This window comes from Oncorhynchus gorbuscha, linkage group LG18, assembly GCF_021184085.1.
Source record: "Oncorhynchus gorbuscha isolate QuinsamMale2020 ecotype Even-year linkage group LG18, OgorEven_v1.0, whole genome shotgun sequence".
NCBI classification, from domain to species: Eukaryota; Metazoa; Chordata; class Actinopteri; order Salmoniformes; family Salmonidae; genus Oncorhynchus; species Oncorhynchus gorbuscha.
In genome coordinates this window covers 33,645,982-33,660,750 of record NC_060190.1, presented here as the reverse complement: position 1 = coordinate 33,660,750, position 14,769 = coordinate 33,645,982, and the positions used below count along the sequence as shown (strand labels likewise).

The 14,769-nt window shown below is 44.5% G+C and overlaps 1 protein-coding gene across 2 annotated transcripts in view; it reads left to right on the top strand.

Moving 5' to 3' along the window:
• The window catches only part of mmp24 (matrix metallopeptidase 24), an 88,118-nt gene that overhangs the window by 40,158 nt on the left and 33,191 nt on the right, over positions 1-14,769 (top strand). For both annotated transcript variants that reach the window (XM_046312753.1, XM_046312752.1), the window contains exons 4-5: positions 10,388-10,692; positions 12,343-12,504. In XM_046312753.1, the coding sequence (XP_046168709.1) occupies positions 10,388-10,692; positions 12,343-12,504 (467 nt within the window). The remainder of the gene's footprint in view (positions 1-10,387; positions 10,693-12,342; positions 12,505-14,769) is intronic.

Genomic DNA, 14,769 nt, shown 5'->3' with positions numbered 1-14,769 from the left:
GAAGTTGTCCGTAGTGATGTTTCTTCCCTTCCCCAGGTAAGGATCAACCATCTTCAGCACCATCTTTGACCGGGTCTCCGCGTCTCATGCTTTCTCAGGTATGCCGTTCAAAAAGTAAAGCGACAGCGTGCTTTTGTGGGGAACAGTTGCTCATCCACAGTGATGTCAGTACCGTGCTTGTAGCAGGTCATGCTGTTCTGAACAAGTTTCACTCACACCTCGGAAACCAGGGCAAATTTGTCTTCTTGGAGACATCTGCCTCGATTTTCTCTCTTGTCAAAATGCAGGAATCTCATGATCTCCCTGAATCGATTCCGGGACATGGTCATTTGAAGAATGCATAGCCATAGTCAGCCGACCAGAAGCTCTCCAATGCCAAACTCTTGTGCACCACAGATATACAAAATCAAAATGACGGCTTTTAGTTCGACAACAGATATGTTACACGAACTGTCCTCCTGTACTCTGTGTGACTCAGCCACGGTGCAGTCCCTGATGTGGTTCAGCATCCCTGTCACACCCTGATCTGTTTCACCAGTCTATGTACTTGTCTCCACTCCCCACCAGGTGTCTCTTATCTCCCCTCATTATCCCCTGTGTATTTATACCTGTGTTCTCGGTTTGTCTGTTTCCAGTTCATTTTGTTCGTCAAGTTTTTCCCCTTGCTCCTCTGTTTTGTTTCTTCAAGCCTACCAGCATTTTTCCCCTTGCTCCTGTCTTGTCTATGGTTCCTGTTTTCTAGTTTTCCCGGTTTTGGCCATTCTGCCTGCCCTGACCCTGAGCCTGCCTGCCATCCTGTACCTTGCCTCACCACAATGGATTATCGACCTCTGCCTGCCCTGCCCTGTCGTTTTGCCTGCCCCCTTTTCTAGGAATAAACTTTTGTTACTTCGACACTGTCTGCATCTGGGTCTTCCCTAAAACGTGATAGTACGAACTGGTCATGACCGACCCAGCAGACTCAGACCAGCTTCCACAATGCTGTCTCCCCTCAAGGAGCCACCACTGGACAACACGAGCATTTACTGCAATGTCTTATGGAGGAACTCCATACCCTGGCAGAACTCCATGACCAGGCATTCGAGACTTTGCTGGAAGCGGGTCACACCCGTAATCTCCCAGCCCTACCCCAATAACCCAGCGTGTGTTGGACAGAACACACGCTGGGTGTGACAATACAGAGGCGGATGCAAGATGCAAGCAACGATGGTTTAATGAATACAGTTTACAGCAGCAACAGGACAGACAGACTGTACTCAGACGGAATCCGACCCAGGGACTAGGGCGCATACTCCTGATGATAGCGTGCTGAGAAATCCAGGGGAGTGTGTCCAGATGGGTAGGAAGGAGCACAGCAGATAATCCACACAAGGGCGGCGAGAGATGAGCACGGACACACGACACAACCTCAGGGAAGTAACAAGCACGGACACACGACACAACCTCAGGGAAGTAACAGCGATCTGACAACAAGAAACACTAGTTACAGAACATATAAAGGGAAGATAAGTGGTTCCAGCTGGCGCAGACAATCAGGCCGAGATTGGGAACCACCCCCACACAAACACGGGAGAGAGAGAGAGAGAGAGAGAGAGAGAGAGAGAGAGAGAGAGAGAGAGAGAGAGAGAGAGAGAGAGAGAGAGAGAGAGAGAGAGAGAGAGAGAGAGAGAGAGAGAGAGAGAAAGAGAGAGAGGGGGCTAGTGGATTCATGAACCGTGACACTGGGTTATTATGACCCAGCCAGTTGATTTGCCTGAATAACGCAATATGTTGGGTTGTTTGAAGGACACAAACATGGGTTAATTTAACCATCAGTTGTTGTTTTTTTAGTTGGCCCAGCAGCTGGGTATTTTTTAAGTCAACCCAACATTGGGATATGCATTGGCTTTTGAGAAAGTCATGCACTTGTGTACGCCTCATTAAAGCTTAAAAGGTGTCTGTTTTCAAACTCTACATTTACAATAAATCAAATGAACCAGAATTACATTTACTCTCATGGAGGCCAAAAATAACTATCTGAAAACCACGCCCCTACTAAGCCACGCCTCTAGTCTTCATATCTTAATAACCAAGAATCAGTAACCCCGCAGTTTTTAAAGAAAACAACCCAAATAAGTGACCCAACGGCAGCAACCCAGCCGTTGGGTCAACCAAACAATCCAGCATTTTTGTGTATGGCAGCATACCATACTCAAAATGTTTGGGTTGTTTGGATGACCCAAATGCTGGGTTGCAGGCATTGGGTCACTTAGTTGGGTTGCTTACTTTAAAAAGGGCAAGGTTGGGTTGTTGATGCTTGCTCATTGAGATATGACCCAGTGGGTCAGATCAGATGACTGGAGGTGTGGCTTAGCAGATTTGTGGCTTTCATAAAGTTATTTTTGTCTACCTGTGAGAGTAAATATCTGTCATGTTTTGTCATTGATTATCATGCCTTGTCCCTGTTCTTCTCCTTCTATTCGTTTCCCTCTGCTGGTCTTATTAGGTTCTTTCCCTCTTTCTATCCCTCTCTCTCCCCCTCCCTCTCTCACTCTCCCGCTCTCTCTTCTCTCTATCGTTCCGTTCCTGCTCCCAGCTGTTCCTATTCCCCTAATCAATCATTTAGTCTTCCCACACCTGTTCCCGATCCTTTTCCCTGATTAGAGTCCCTATTTCTCTCCTTGTTATTCGTTTCTGCCCTGTCGGTTCCTTGTCTAGAATTCACCGTGCTGTGTTTGTGTATCGCCCTGTCGTGTCGTGTTTTCCTCAGATGCTGCGTGGTGAGCAGGTGTCTGAGTCTGTTTGGTTCTAGTGCCTTCCCGAGGCAACCTGCTGTTCACCTGCTGTTCAAGATCGAGTCTCCAGTTTGTCCTCGTCATTTCGAGTGAAAGTTGTGTTTTTTGATTGTATTTACTTTACTGGATTAAAGACTCTGTTTTCGCCAAGTCGCTTTTGGGTCCTCTTTCACCTGCATGACAGAAGGAACCGACCAAGGAATGGACCCAGCGACTTCAGACGCTCGTTACACTGCCGTCGAGATCCAAGGAGCCATGCTCGGCAGACACGAGCAGGAATTGTCTGCTGCTCGCCATGCCGTGGAGAACCTGGCCGCTCAGGTTTCCGACCTCTCTGGACAGTTCCAGAGTCTTCGTCTCGTGCCACCTGTTACTTCCTGGCCGGCCGAGCCTCCAGAACCTAGGGTTAATAACCCACCTTGCTACTCCGGGCAGCCCACTGAGTGCCGCTCCTTTCTCACGCAGTGTGAGATTGTGTTCTCTCTCCAACCCAACACATACTCTAGAGAGAGAGCTCGGGTTGCTTACGTCATTTCACTCCTTACTGGCCGGGCTCGAGAATGGGGCACAGCTATCTGGGAGGCAAGGGCTGATTGCTCTAACAAGTACCAGAACTTTAAAGAGGAGATGATTCGGGTTTTTGACCGTTCAGTTTTTGGTAGGGAGGCTTCTAGGGCCCTGGCTTCCCTATGCCAAGGTGAACGGTCCATAACGGATTATTCTATTGAGTTTCGCACTCTTGCTGCCTCTAGTGAGTGGAACGAGCCGGCGCTGCTCGCTCGTTTTCTGGAGGGACTCCACGCAGTGGTTAAGGATGAGATTCTCTCCCGGGAGGTTCCTTCAGATGTGGACTCTTTGATTGCTCTCGCCATCTGCATAGAACGACGGGTAGATCTTCGTCACCGGGCTCGTGGAAGAGAGCTCGCATCAACGGTGTTTCCCTGCTCCGCATCGCAACCATCTCCCTCCTCTGGCTCAGAGACTGAGGCCATGCAGCTGGGAGGGATTCGCATCTCGACTAAGGAGAGGGAACGGAGGATCACCAACCGCCTGTGCCTCTATTGCGGAGTTGCTGGACATTTTGTTAATTCATGTCCAGTAAAAGCCAGAGCTCATCAGTAAGCGGAGGGCTACAGGTGAGCGACACTACTCAAGTCTCTCCATCAAAATCCTGTACTACTTTGTCGGTCCATCTACGCTGGACCGGTTCGGGTGCTACATGTAGTGCCTTGATAGACTCTGGGGCTGAGGGTTGTTTCATGGACGAAGCATGGGTTCGGAAACATGACATTCCTTTCAGAGAGTTAGAGAAGCCTACGCCCATGTTCGCCTTAGATGGTAGTCATCTTCCCAGTATCAGATTTGAGACACTACCTTTAACCCTCACAGTATCTGGTAACCACAGTGAGACTATTTCTTTTTTGATTTTTCGTTCACCGTTTACACCTGTTGTTTTGGGTCATCCCTGGCTAGTATGTCATAATCCTTCTATTAATTGGTCTAGTAATTCTATCCTATCCTGGAACGTTTCTTGTCATGTGAAGTGTTTAATGTCTGCCATCCCTCCCGTTTCTTCTGTCCCTACTTCTCAGGAGGAACCTGGCGATTTGACAGGAGTGCCGGAGGAATATCATGATCTGCGCACGGTCTTCAGTCGGTCCCGAGCCAACTCCCTTCCTCCTCACCGGTCGTATGATTGTAGTATTGATCTCCTTCCGGGGACCACTCCTCCTCGGGGTAGACTATACTCTCTGTCGGCTCCCGAACGTAAGGCTCTCGAGGATTATTTGTCTGTGTCTCTTGACGCCGGTACCATAGTGCCTTCTTCCTCTCCGGCCGGGCGGGGTTCTTTTTGTTAAGAAGAAGGACGGTACTCTGCGCCCCTGCGTGGATTATCGAGGGCTGAATGACATAACGGTTAAGAATCGTTATCCGCTTCCCCTTATGTCATCAGCCTTCGAGATTCTGCAGGGAGCCAGGTGCTTTACTAAGTTGGACCTTCGTAACGCTTACCATCTCGTGCGCATCAGAGAGGGGGACGAGTGGAAAACGGCGTTTAACACTCCGTTAGGGCATTTTGAGTACCGGGTTCTGCCGTTTGGTCTCGCCAATGCGCCAGCTGTTTTTCAGGCATTAGTTAATGATGTTCTGAGAGACATGCTGAACATCTTTGTTTTTGTCTATCTTGACGATATCCTGATTTTTTCTCCGTCACTCGAGATTCATGTTCAGCACGTTCGACGTGTTCTACAGCGCCTTTTAGAGAATTGTCTCTACGTAAAGGCTGAGAAGTGCTCTTTTCATGTCTCCTCCGTTACTTTTCTCGGTTCCGTTATTTCCGCTGAAGGCATTCAGATGGATTCCGCTAAGGTCCAAGCTGTCAGTGATTGGCCCGTTCCAAGGTCACGTGTCGAGTTGCAGCGCTTTTTAGGTTTCGCTAATTTCTATCGGCGTTTCATTCGTAATTTCGGTCAAGTTGCTGCCCCTCTCACAGCTCTTACTTCTGTCAAGACGTGTTTTAAGTGGTCCGGTTCCGCCCAGGGAGCTTTTGATCTTCTAAAAGAACGTTTTACGTCCGCTCCTATCCTCGTTACTCCTGACGTCACTAGACAATTCATTGTCGAGGTTGACGCTTCAGAGGTGGGCGTGGGAGCCATTCTATCCCAGCGCTTCCAGTCTGACGATAAGGTTCATCCTTGCGCTTATTTTTCTCATCGCCTGTCGCCATCTGAGCGCAACTATGATGTGGGTAACCGTGAACTGCTCGCCATCCGCTTAGCCCTAGGCGAATGGCGACAGTGGTTGGAGGGGCGACCGTTCCTTTTGTCGTTTGGACAGACCATAAGAACCTTGAGTACATCCGTTCTGCCAAACGACTTAATGCCCGTCAATCTCGTTGGGCGTTGTTTTTCGCTCGTTTCGAGTTTGTGATTTCTTACCGTCCGGGTAGCAAGAACACCAAGCCTGATGCCTTATCCCGTCTGTTTAGTTCTTCTGTGGCTTCTACTGATCCCGAGGGGATTCTTCCTTATGGGCGTGTTGTCGGGTTAACAGTCTGGGGAATTGAAAGACAGGTTAAGCAAGCACTCACGCACACTGCGTCGCCGCGCGCTTGTCCTAGTAACCTCCTTTTCGTTCCTGTTTCCACTCGTCTGGCTGTTCTTCAGTGGGCTCACTCTGCCAAGTTAGCTGGTCATCCCGGTGTTCGAGGCACTCTTGCGTCTATTCGCCAGCGCTTTTGGTGGCCGACTCAGGAGCGTGACACGCGCCGTTTCGTGGCTGCTTGTTCGGACTGCGCGCAGACTAAGTCGGGTAACTCTCCTCCTGCCGGTCGTCTCAGACCGCTCCCCATTCCTTCTCGACCATGGTCTCACATCGCCCTAGACTTCATTACCGGTCTGCCTTTGTCTGCGGGGAAGACTGTGATTCTTACGGTTGTCGATAGGTTCTCTAAGGCGGCACATTTCATTCCCCTCGCTAAACTTCCTTCCGCTAAGGAGACGGCACAAATCATTATCGAGAATGTATTCAGAATTCATGGCCTCCCGTTAGACGCCGTTTCAGACAGAGGCCCGCAATTCACGTCACAGTTTTGGAGGGAGTTCTGTCGTTTGATTGGTGCGTCCGTCAGTCTCTCTTCCGGGTTTCATCCCCAGTCTAACGGTCAAGCAGAGAGGGCCAATCAGACGATTGGTCGCATACTACGCAGCCTTTCTTTCAGAAACCCTGCGTCTTGGGCAGAACAGCTCCCCTGGGCAGAATACGCTCACAATTCGCTTCCTTCGTCTGCTACCGGGTTATCTCCGTTTCAGAGTAGTCTGGGTTACCAGCCTCCTCTGTTCTCATCCCAGCTTGCCGAGTCCAGCGTTCCCTCCGCTCAAGCGTTTGTCCAACGTTGTGAGCGCACCTGGAGGAGGGTGAGGTCTGCACTTTGCCGTTACAGGGCACAGACTGTGAGAGCCGCCAATAAACGCAGGATTAAGAGTCCAAGGTATTGTTGCGGCCAGAGAGTGTGGCTTTCCACTCGCAACCTTCCTCTTACGACAGCTTCTCGTAAGTTGACTCCGCGGTTCATTGGTCCGTTCCGTGTCTCCCAGGTCGTCAATCCTGTCGCTGTGCGACTGCTTCTTCCGCGACATCTTCGTCGCGTCCATCCTGTCTTCCATGTCTCCTGTGTCAAGCCCTTTCTTCGCACTCCCGTTCGTCTTCCCTCCCCCCTCCCGTCCTTGTCGAGAGCGCACCTATTTACAAGGTACATAAGATCATGGACATGCGTTCTCGGGGACGGGGTCACCAATACTTAGTGGATTGGGAGGGTTACGGTCCTGAGGAGAGGAGTTGGGTTCCGTCTCGGGACGTGCTGGACCGTTCACTCATTGATGATTTCCTCCGTTGCCGCCAGGATTCCTCCTCGAGTGCGCCAGGAGGCGCTCGGTGAGTGGGGGTACTGTCATGTTTTGTCATTGATTATCATGCCTTGTCCCTGTTCTTCTCCTTCTATTCGTTTCCCTCTGCTGGTCTTATTAGGTTCTTTCCCTCTTTCTATCCCTCTCTCTCCCCCTCCCTCTCTCACTCTCCCGCTCTCTCTTCTCTCTATCGTTCCGTTCCTGCTCCCAGCTGTTCCTATTCCCCTAATCAATAATTTAGTCTTCCCACACCTGTTCCCGATCCTTTTCCCTGATTAGAGTCCCTATTTCTCTCCTTGTTATTCGTTTCTGCCCTGTCGGTTCCTTGTCTAGAATTCACCGTGCTGTGTTTGTGTATCGCCCTGTCGTGTCGTGTTTTCCTCAGATGCTGCGTGGTGAGCAGGTGTCTGAGTCTGTTTGGTTCTAGTGCCTTCCCGAGGCAACCTGCTGTTCACCTGCTGTTCAAGATCGAGTCTCCAGTTTGTCCTCGTCATTTCGAGTGAAAGTTGTGTTTTTTGATTGTATTTACTTTACTGGATTAAAGACTCTGTTTTCGCCAAGTCGCTTTTGGGTCCTCTTTCACCTGCATGACAATATCATTCCAATTGATTTGTTCTATTGTATTTTTATCACTTGGTATGGATGAACACGGGCTATTGTGTAGCTTTAATGAGGCTTGCACAAGGGTTCTGTACTAATCCAAAGTTGGCATAGTTACCACTTTGTTACAATATGTAAATAATAATGTTAGGAATATTAGATAATGTAAAAAAAAAGATTAAAATGAGATTTGTTTTTGCATTGTTCAAACTTAACATGATGAACAGGAATGACATTTACTCTCACGGTTGGCCAAAAATAACTAATCTGAACGCTACTGCCCTAATAAGACACACCTCAAAATAACCTAAGGATTACATTAAGAAAGACACAGCTGCTGGAATATGGTGTAATTGCAGACTGCAATTTGGGGCTATTCTTGATGTGGGTGTTCCCTGATATAAGAAAACGCCAAATTTATATTCCTTTTTTATACCTTTATTTTAACAGGGAAGACATATTAAGACCTAGGTCTCTTTTACAAATGTGCCCTTTATATACGACATAAATAAACACATTATACTATATCTATCTATCTATCTATATCTATATATATATATAGATATAGATAGATAGATATATCTATATATATATATATATAAATACACATTAAAATACAAAAACACAGTCATGGGGAGTACAAATCATCCAGAAAGACAGTTGCATTCCTCCACAAATAAGTCCCCAATCAATACTTTAAAATCACCGAACACATTGACATGTTGGCCAGGTGGGACGCTACATGGACTAGTAACCGAAAAGGTTGAAAGTTCAAATCCCTGAGCTGACAAGGTACAAATCTGTTGTTCTGCCCCTGAACAAGGCAGTTAACCCACTTGTTCCTAGGCTGTCATTGAAAATAAGAATTTGTTCTTAATGAACTTGCCTAGTTAAATAAAGGTTAAATATAGTTTTTTAAATAAAAAAAATTAGTCCCCGGAACGAAAGAAACGGCCACCGAACATTGACAAACATCAATATGTGTAACTTGATATTAACAAATGCCCTATATCAGAAAACACCCTTATAAAACCTCTCTTGGGTAGGGGCAGTATTTTGAAGTTTGGATAACAAACGTGCCCAAAGTAAACTGCCTGTTACTCAGGCCCAGAAGCTAGGATATGCATATGCATGATAGTATTAGGTAGAAAATACTCTAAAGTTTCCAAAACTGTTAAAATAATGTCTGTGAGTATAACAGAACTGATATGGCAGGCGGAAACCTGAGGAAAATCCATCTGGGAAGTGGGATATTTTTGTTATGGGTACTTATCTATTGAATGACTATAGAGTATGTATTTGGATAGGACCCAAATTGCAGTTCCTATGGCTTCCACTACATGTCAACAGTCTTTAGACATTGTTTCAGGCTTGTATTCTGAAAAACGAGGAAGAATAGTAGTGGACTCTAAATGAACCAGAGCTGTTTTGAGCGCGTGACTGATTTGCGTGCCGTTCGTTGTTTTTCTTCTTTATTGAAGACGCTATTGTCTGGTTGAAATATGATCAATTATTTAGACAATAGACAACCTTGAGGATTAATTATGAACTTCTTTTGACATGTTTTGACGAACTTTACAGGTACTACTAGGATGTTTTCGTCTGTATGTCGTGACCGCCTTTGAGCCAGTGGATTACTGAACAAAACGCGCCAACAAAACATAGTTTTTGGGACATAAAGAGGGACTTTATCGAACATTTATTGTGAAACATGGACTCTTGTGACTGCAAACATATGAAGATCATCAAAGGTAAGTGATACATTTTATCGATATTTCTGACTTTTGTAATTCCTTACTTGGTTGTAAAATGGTTGTATGCTTTTGTAAGCTGGGCGCTGTACACAGATAATCACATGGTATGCTTTCGCCGTAAAGCCTTTTTGAAATCTGATACAGTGGCTGGATTAACAAGAAGTTCATCTTTAAACCAATGTATTTTATGAATGTTTATTATGAGTATTTCTGTATTTCCAATTTGGCGCTCTGCAATTTCACTGGATGTTGGCCAGGTGGGACGCTACCTAAAAATTGGCGTTGACTGATCAGATCAAATTATGACATAAAGAGCCGTTGTGTTGAAACGCCCTGCGATGTTTATTAACAGTGAGAATCGCAGAATGGTGAACTTACTAAATGACTGAGAGTTTGACTGTGTGATATTAGATTGCTTCTTGTGTAAATTTTCTCTCTGGATTTTAATGATTTGTATCATTAAATAAATTCTGCAGAATGCAGAATTAACTGCATTCTGCAATTACAGCCTTCTCAGCTGCTGGGTCAATCCAGCATGAAAGTTAATAATAACCCAACCGATGGTTAAATTAACCCACATTTGAGTAAACCCAACAAGTTGGATTATTCACACAACCCAACTGGCTGTGTCAAAATAACCCAGCTAGTGTTCTGTCCAATTTTTACCCAGCGCTGGTTTACCAAATAACCCAATTTGAGTTGTTTTTAACCCATAATGTTTTTGAGTGCACTTAGTCTTCTTTCTTCTTTCTTTCTTTCTTTCTTTCTTAATACCATGCTGCATACAGTACTCTGTACTCATCTGTACTCCTTTATTACCATGCTTCCCCTTTCCCATTCTTCCTTACTGTAGCATACACAACTTTACCCCTAAAGTGGGGGAGAAAGACACGCAGCGAGCCATACGGCAGGCCTTTGACGTGTGGCAGACGGTGACCCCACTGACTTTCCAGGAGGTGGCCTACTCCGAGATCAAGAACGAGGGGAAGGAGGCCGACATCATGATCTTTTTCGCCTCTGGATTCCATGGTGATAGCTCTCCATTTGACGGAGAGGGGGGGTTCCTGGCCCACGCCTACTTCCCGGGCCCTGGGATCGGAGGGGACACTCACTTTGATTCGGACGAGCCCTGGACACTAGGCAACGCTAATCATGATGGTAAGTAATACTGACTACTTTGGCTTGAGTGTAGTGCTGAACCCTTGTATTTGAATGGATTATTAAATGTATAATGTATAATGTGTTTTACATACTGGTTTATGCCACCGTAACTTTTTTTTCAAAGTGCTCCTGATTCTATATACACTGAACAAAAATATAAATGCAACATGTAAAGTGTTGGTCCACTCTAGAATTTACAGTTTTGTCACACAACACAATGCTGTAGATGTCTCATGTTTTAAGAGAGAGTGCAATTACTACAGGAATGTCCACCAGAGCTGTTGCCAGAGAATTGAATGTCAATTTATCTACCATAAGCTGCCTCCATCATCGTTTTAGAGAACTTGGCAGTACATCCAATGGTGGTCACAACAGATACTGACTGGTTTTCTGATTCACCCCCCTACCTTTTTTTTAAGGTAAACCAACAGATGCATATCTGTGTTCCCAGTCATGTGCAATCCATAGATTAGGGTCTAATGTGTTTATTTCAATTGACCGATTTTCACATATGAACTGTAACTCAGTGAAATTGTTGCATGTTGCGTTTATATTTTTGCTCAGTTGTTGGTTAACAAGTGTTGTCCTACTCAAAAGCTACCAAAGAATAGTGCATACCAGGATGAAGAAATCTCTTTCATTGGCTGATGGTCATTGCTGAATGATTCAGTGATCAATGATCAATAGTTGTGTGAGCTCTTGATAAGTGTGTGTGTGTGCCATCTGAGTGACATAGCACTGGACAATATGAACAAGTAAGGGGGATACTCCAGGCTCATTATTCAAAATAGCAGTGTCCAAAATGTATCAGTGAAACAATGCTGCAAAAATACATAGGAAGTACAAATTGACCCCCAATGAATGAATGAACAAGTAGGCCTACATAAAATATTAAGGCATGGGAATGGAAGGATGACACCCACTAAGACATAACATTAAGAGCAAAACCATACACAGGATAGGTCCCTAAGGAATTCCACCAACAGACAGAATACAGTGCATGAAGCTGAAAATGAAAGGACATAAAGCAACTCTTGGTAGCCCAATGCACGTTTGCTTGAAAAAGCTGTATTTTATTCTTAAAACCCAATGCATCCTTTAATTCAAACAAATGTCCGTTGTGCAACCAATAGATGTTGAATACCTTTTAATCTTCATTTCAATCTCACCGAGACTGCCCAATGAAATAAAGGGCAATAATGTCAAATAAACAGGTTCAAATAGTCAAATCAATTATCACAGTGATGAAAAATATTAATTCCAGCACCCACAAGGAAGTTGAGATATTATTAAGTGTTTAAAATTATCATTCGGATCTATTTACAAGGGGAGATGTCTATTGAACAAATTACCACGGTATCTCTGTGAAGCTGTCATTTTCTTACACACTTTTTAGACTCTCACAGATAAAAAACCCCAAACACATTTAGTCTAATTCACGTGGTAAAACTTTTGCAGCATGGTTTCACTGATTCAGAGGGGTTGGGTTAAATGCGGAAGACACATTTCAGTTGAAGGCATTCAGTTGTACAACTGACAAGGCATCCCCCTTTTCTTTCCCTTTCCCTTCATTGATACATTTACCACTATTATTTTGAATAATAGTCCAATGCAATATGGTCCAATGCAAATGTTTTTTCTCTCCAGGTAATGACCTTTTCTTGGTGGCGGTACATGAGCTTGGGCACGCTTTGGGACTGGAGCATTCGAATGACCCCAGTGCCATAATGGCTCCCTTCTACCAATACATGGAGACACACAACTTCAAACTGCCCCTCGATGACCTCCAGGGTATCCAGAAAATATACGGTACTTTGTCACTTGTGTATTTTTTACACTACTTAGCCAAGCTAAGCTAAGCCGAGCTGTACTGAGCTGGCCTGGTTACTCATCCACCATAGTCACTGGAACATTGTTGAAAAGATCAATGTTATCCAGGCCCATAGCCGCAGGAAGTCGGGGTGCTGCAGCACCCCCTGAAAAATATTAACAGAAAAAATATATACAGTACAGTTGAAGTCGAAAGTTTACATACACCTTAGCCAAATAACTTTTAAATTAGTTTAAATGTTTCACAATTCCTGACATTTAATCAGAGTAAAGTTAGAATCACCACTTTATTTTAAGAATGTGAAATGTCAAAATAATAGGAGAGAGAATGATTTATTTCAGCTTTTATTTCTTTCATCACATTCCCAGTGGGTCAGAAGTTTACATACACTCAATTAGTATTTGGTAGCATTGCCTTTAAATTGTTTAACTTGGGTCAAACGTGTCAGGTAGCCTTCTACAAGCTTCCCACAATCAGGTGAATTTTGGCCCATTACTCCTGATAGAGCTGGTGAAACGGAGTCAAGTTTGTAGGCCTCCTTGCTCGCACATGCATTTTCAGTTCTGCCCACAAATTTTCTATGGGACTGAGGTCAGGGCTTTTTCATGGCTTTGTTGTCCTTAAGCCATTTTGCCACAACTTTGGAAGTATGCTTGGGGTCATAGTCCATTTGGAAGACCCATTTGCGACCAAGCTTTAACTTCCTGACTGTTGTCTTGAGGTGTTACTTCAATATATCCACCAAATTTTTCCTCCTCATGAAGCCATCTATTTTGTGAAGTGCACCAGTCCCTCCTGCAGCAAAGCACCAAAAAGTATGATCCTTGTAGTCTGTAGTAGATTTTTATGGTGGTTTTGGAGCAGTGGCTCCTTCCTTGCTGAGCAGCCTTTCAGGTTATTTCGATATAGGACTTGTTTTACTGTGGCTATAGATACTTTTGTACCTGTTTCCTCCAGCATCGTCACAAGGGCCTTTGCTGTTGTTCTGGGATTGATTTGCACTTTTTACACCAAAATACGTTCATCTCTAGGAGACAGAACGTGTCTCCTTCCTGAGCGGTATGACGGCTGTGTGGTCCCATGGTGTTTATACTTGCGTATTATTGTTTGTACAGATGAACGTGGTACCTTCAGGCATTTGGAAATTGCTCCCAAGGATGAACCAGACTGGAGGTCTGCAATTATTTTTCTGGAGTCTTGGCTGGTTTCTTTTGATTTCCCTACAATGTTAAGCAAAGAGGCACTGAGTTTGAAGGTAGACCTTGAAATAAATCCACAGGTACACCTCAAATGTACTCAAATGATGTCAATTAGCCTATCAGAAGCTTCTAAAGCCATGACATAATTTTCTGGAATTTTCCAAGCTGTTTAAAGGCACAGTCAACTTGTATGTAAACAGTGTATGTAAACTTCTGACCCACTGGAATTGTGAAACAGTGAATTGTAAGTTAAATTATCTGTCTGAAAAACAATTGTTGGAAAAATTACTTGTGTCATGCACAAAGTAGATGTCCTAACCGACTTGCCAAAACTATAGTTTGTTAACAAGAAATTTGTGGAGTTGTTGAAAAACAGAGTTTTAATGACTCCAACCTAAGTGTAAGTAAACTTTTGACTGTATCTAAAAAGATTGGGGGGGGGAAGAAATGAAAAAAGAAAATCACAGAAGTAATGCACTGGGCCTTTACCAATCCTTAATTAGCGGTTCGATATAGCCATCTGTAGCGTGCCAAAAACAAAATCCAGCGCCACGCGGGATTTGGCAATTAGGAGGTGGGGAACCCTCTTTTTTTGGTGACCATTGCTATTCAAATCAAATCAAATCAAATCAAATTTTATTTGTCACATACACATGGTTAGCAGATGTTAATGCGAGTGTAGCGAAATGCTTGTGCTTCTAGTTCCGACAATGCAGTGATAACCAACAAGTAATCGAACTAACAATTCCAAAACTACTGTCTTATACACAGTGTAAGGGGATAAGGAACATGTACATAAGGATATATGAATGAGTGATGGTACAGAGCAGCATACAGTAGATGGTATCGAGTACAGTATATACATATGAGATGAGTGTGTAGACAAAGTAAACAAAGTGGCATAGTTAAAGTGGCTAGTGATACATGTGTTACATAAGGATGCAGTCGATGATGTAGAGTACAGTATATACATATGCATATGAGATGAATAATGTAGGGTAAGTAACATTATATAAGGTAGCATTGTTTAAAGTGGCTAGTGAT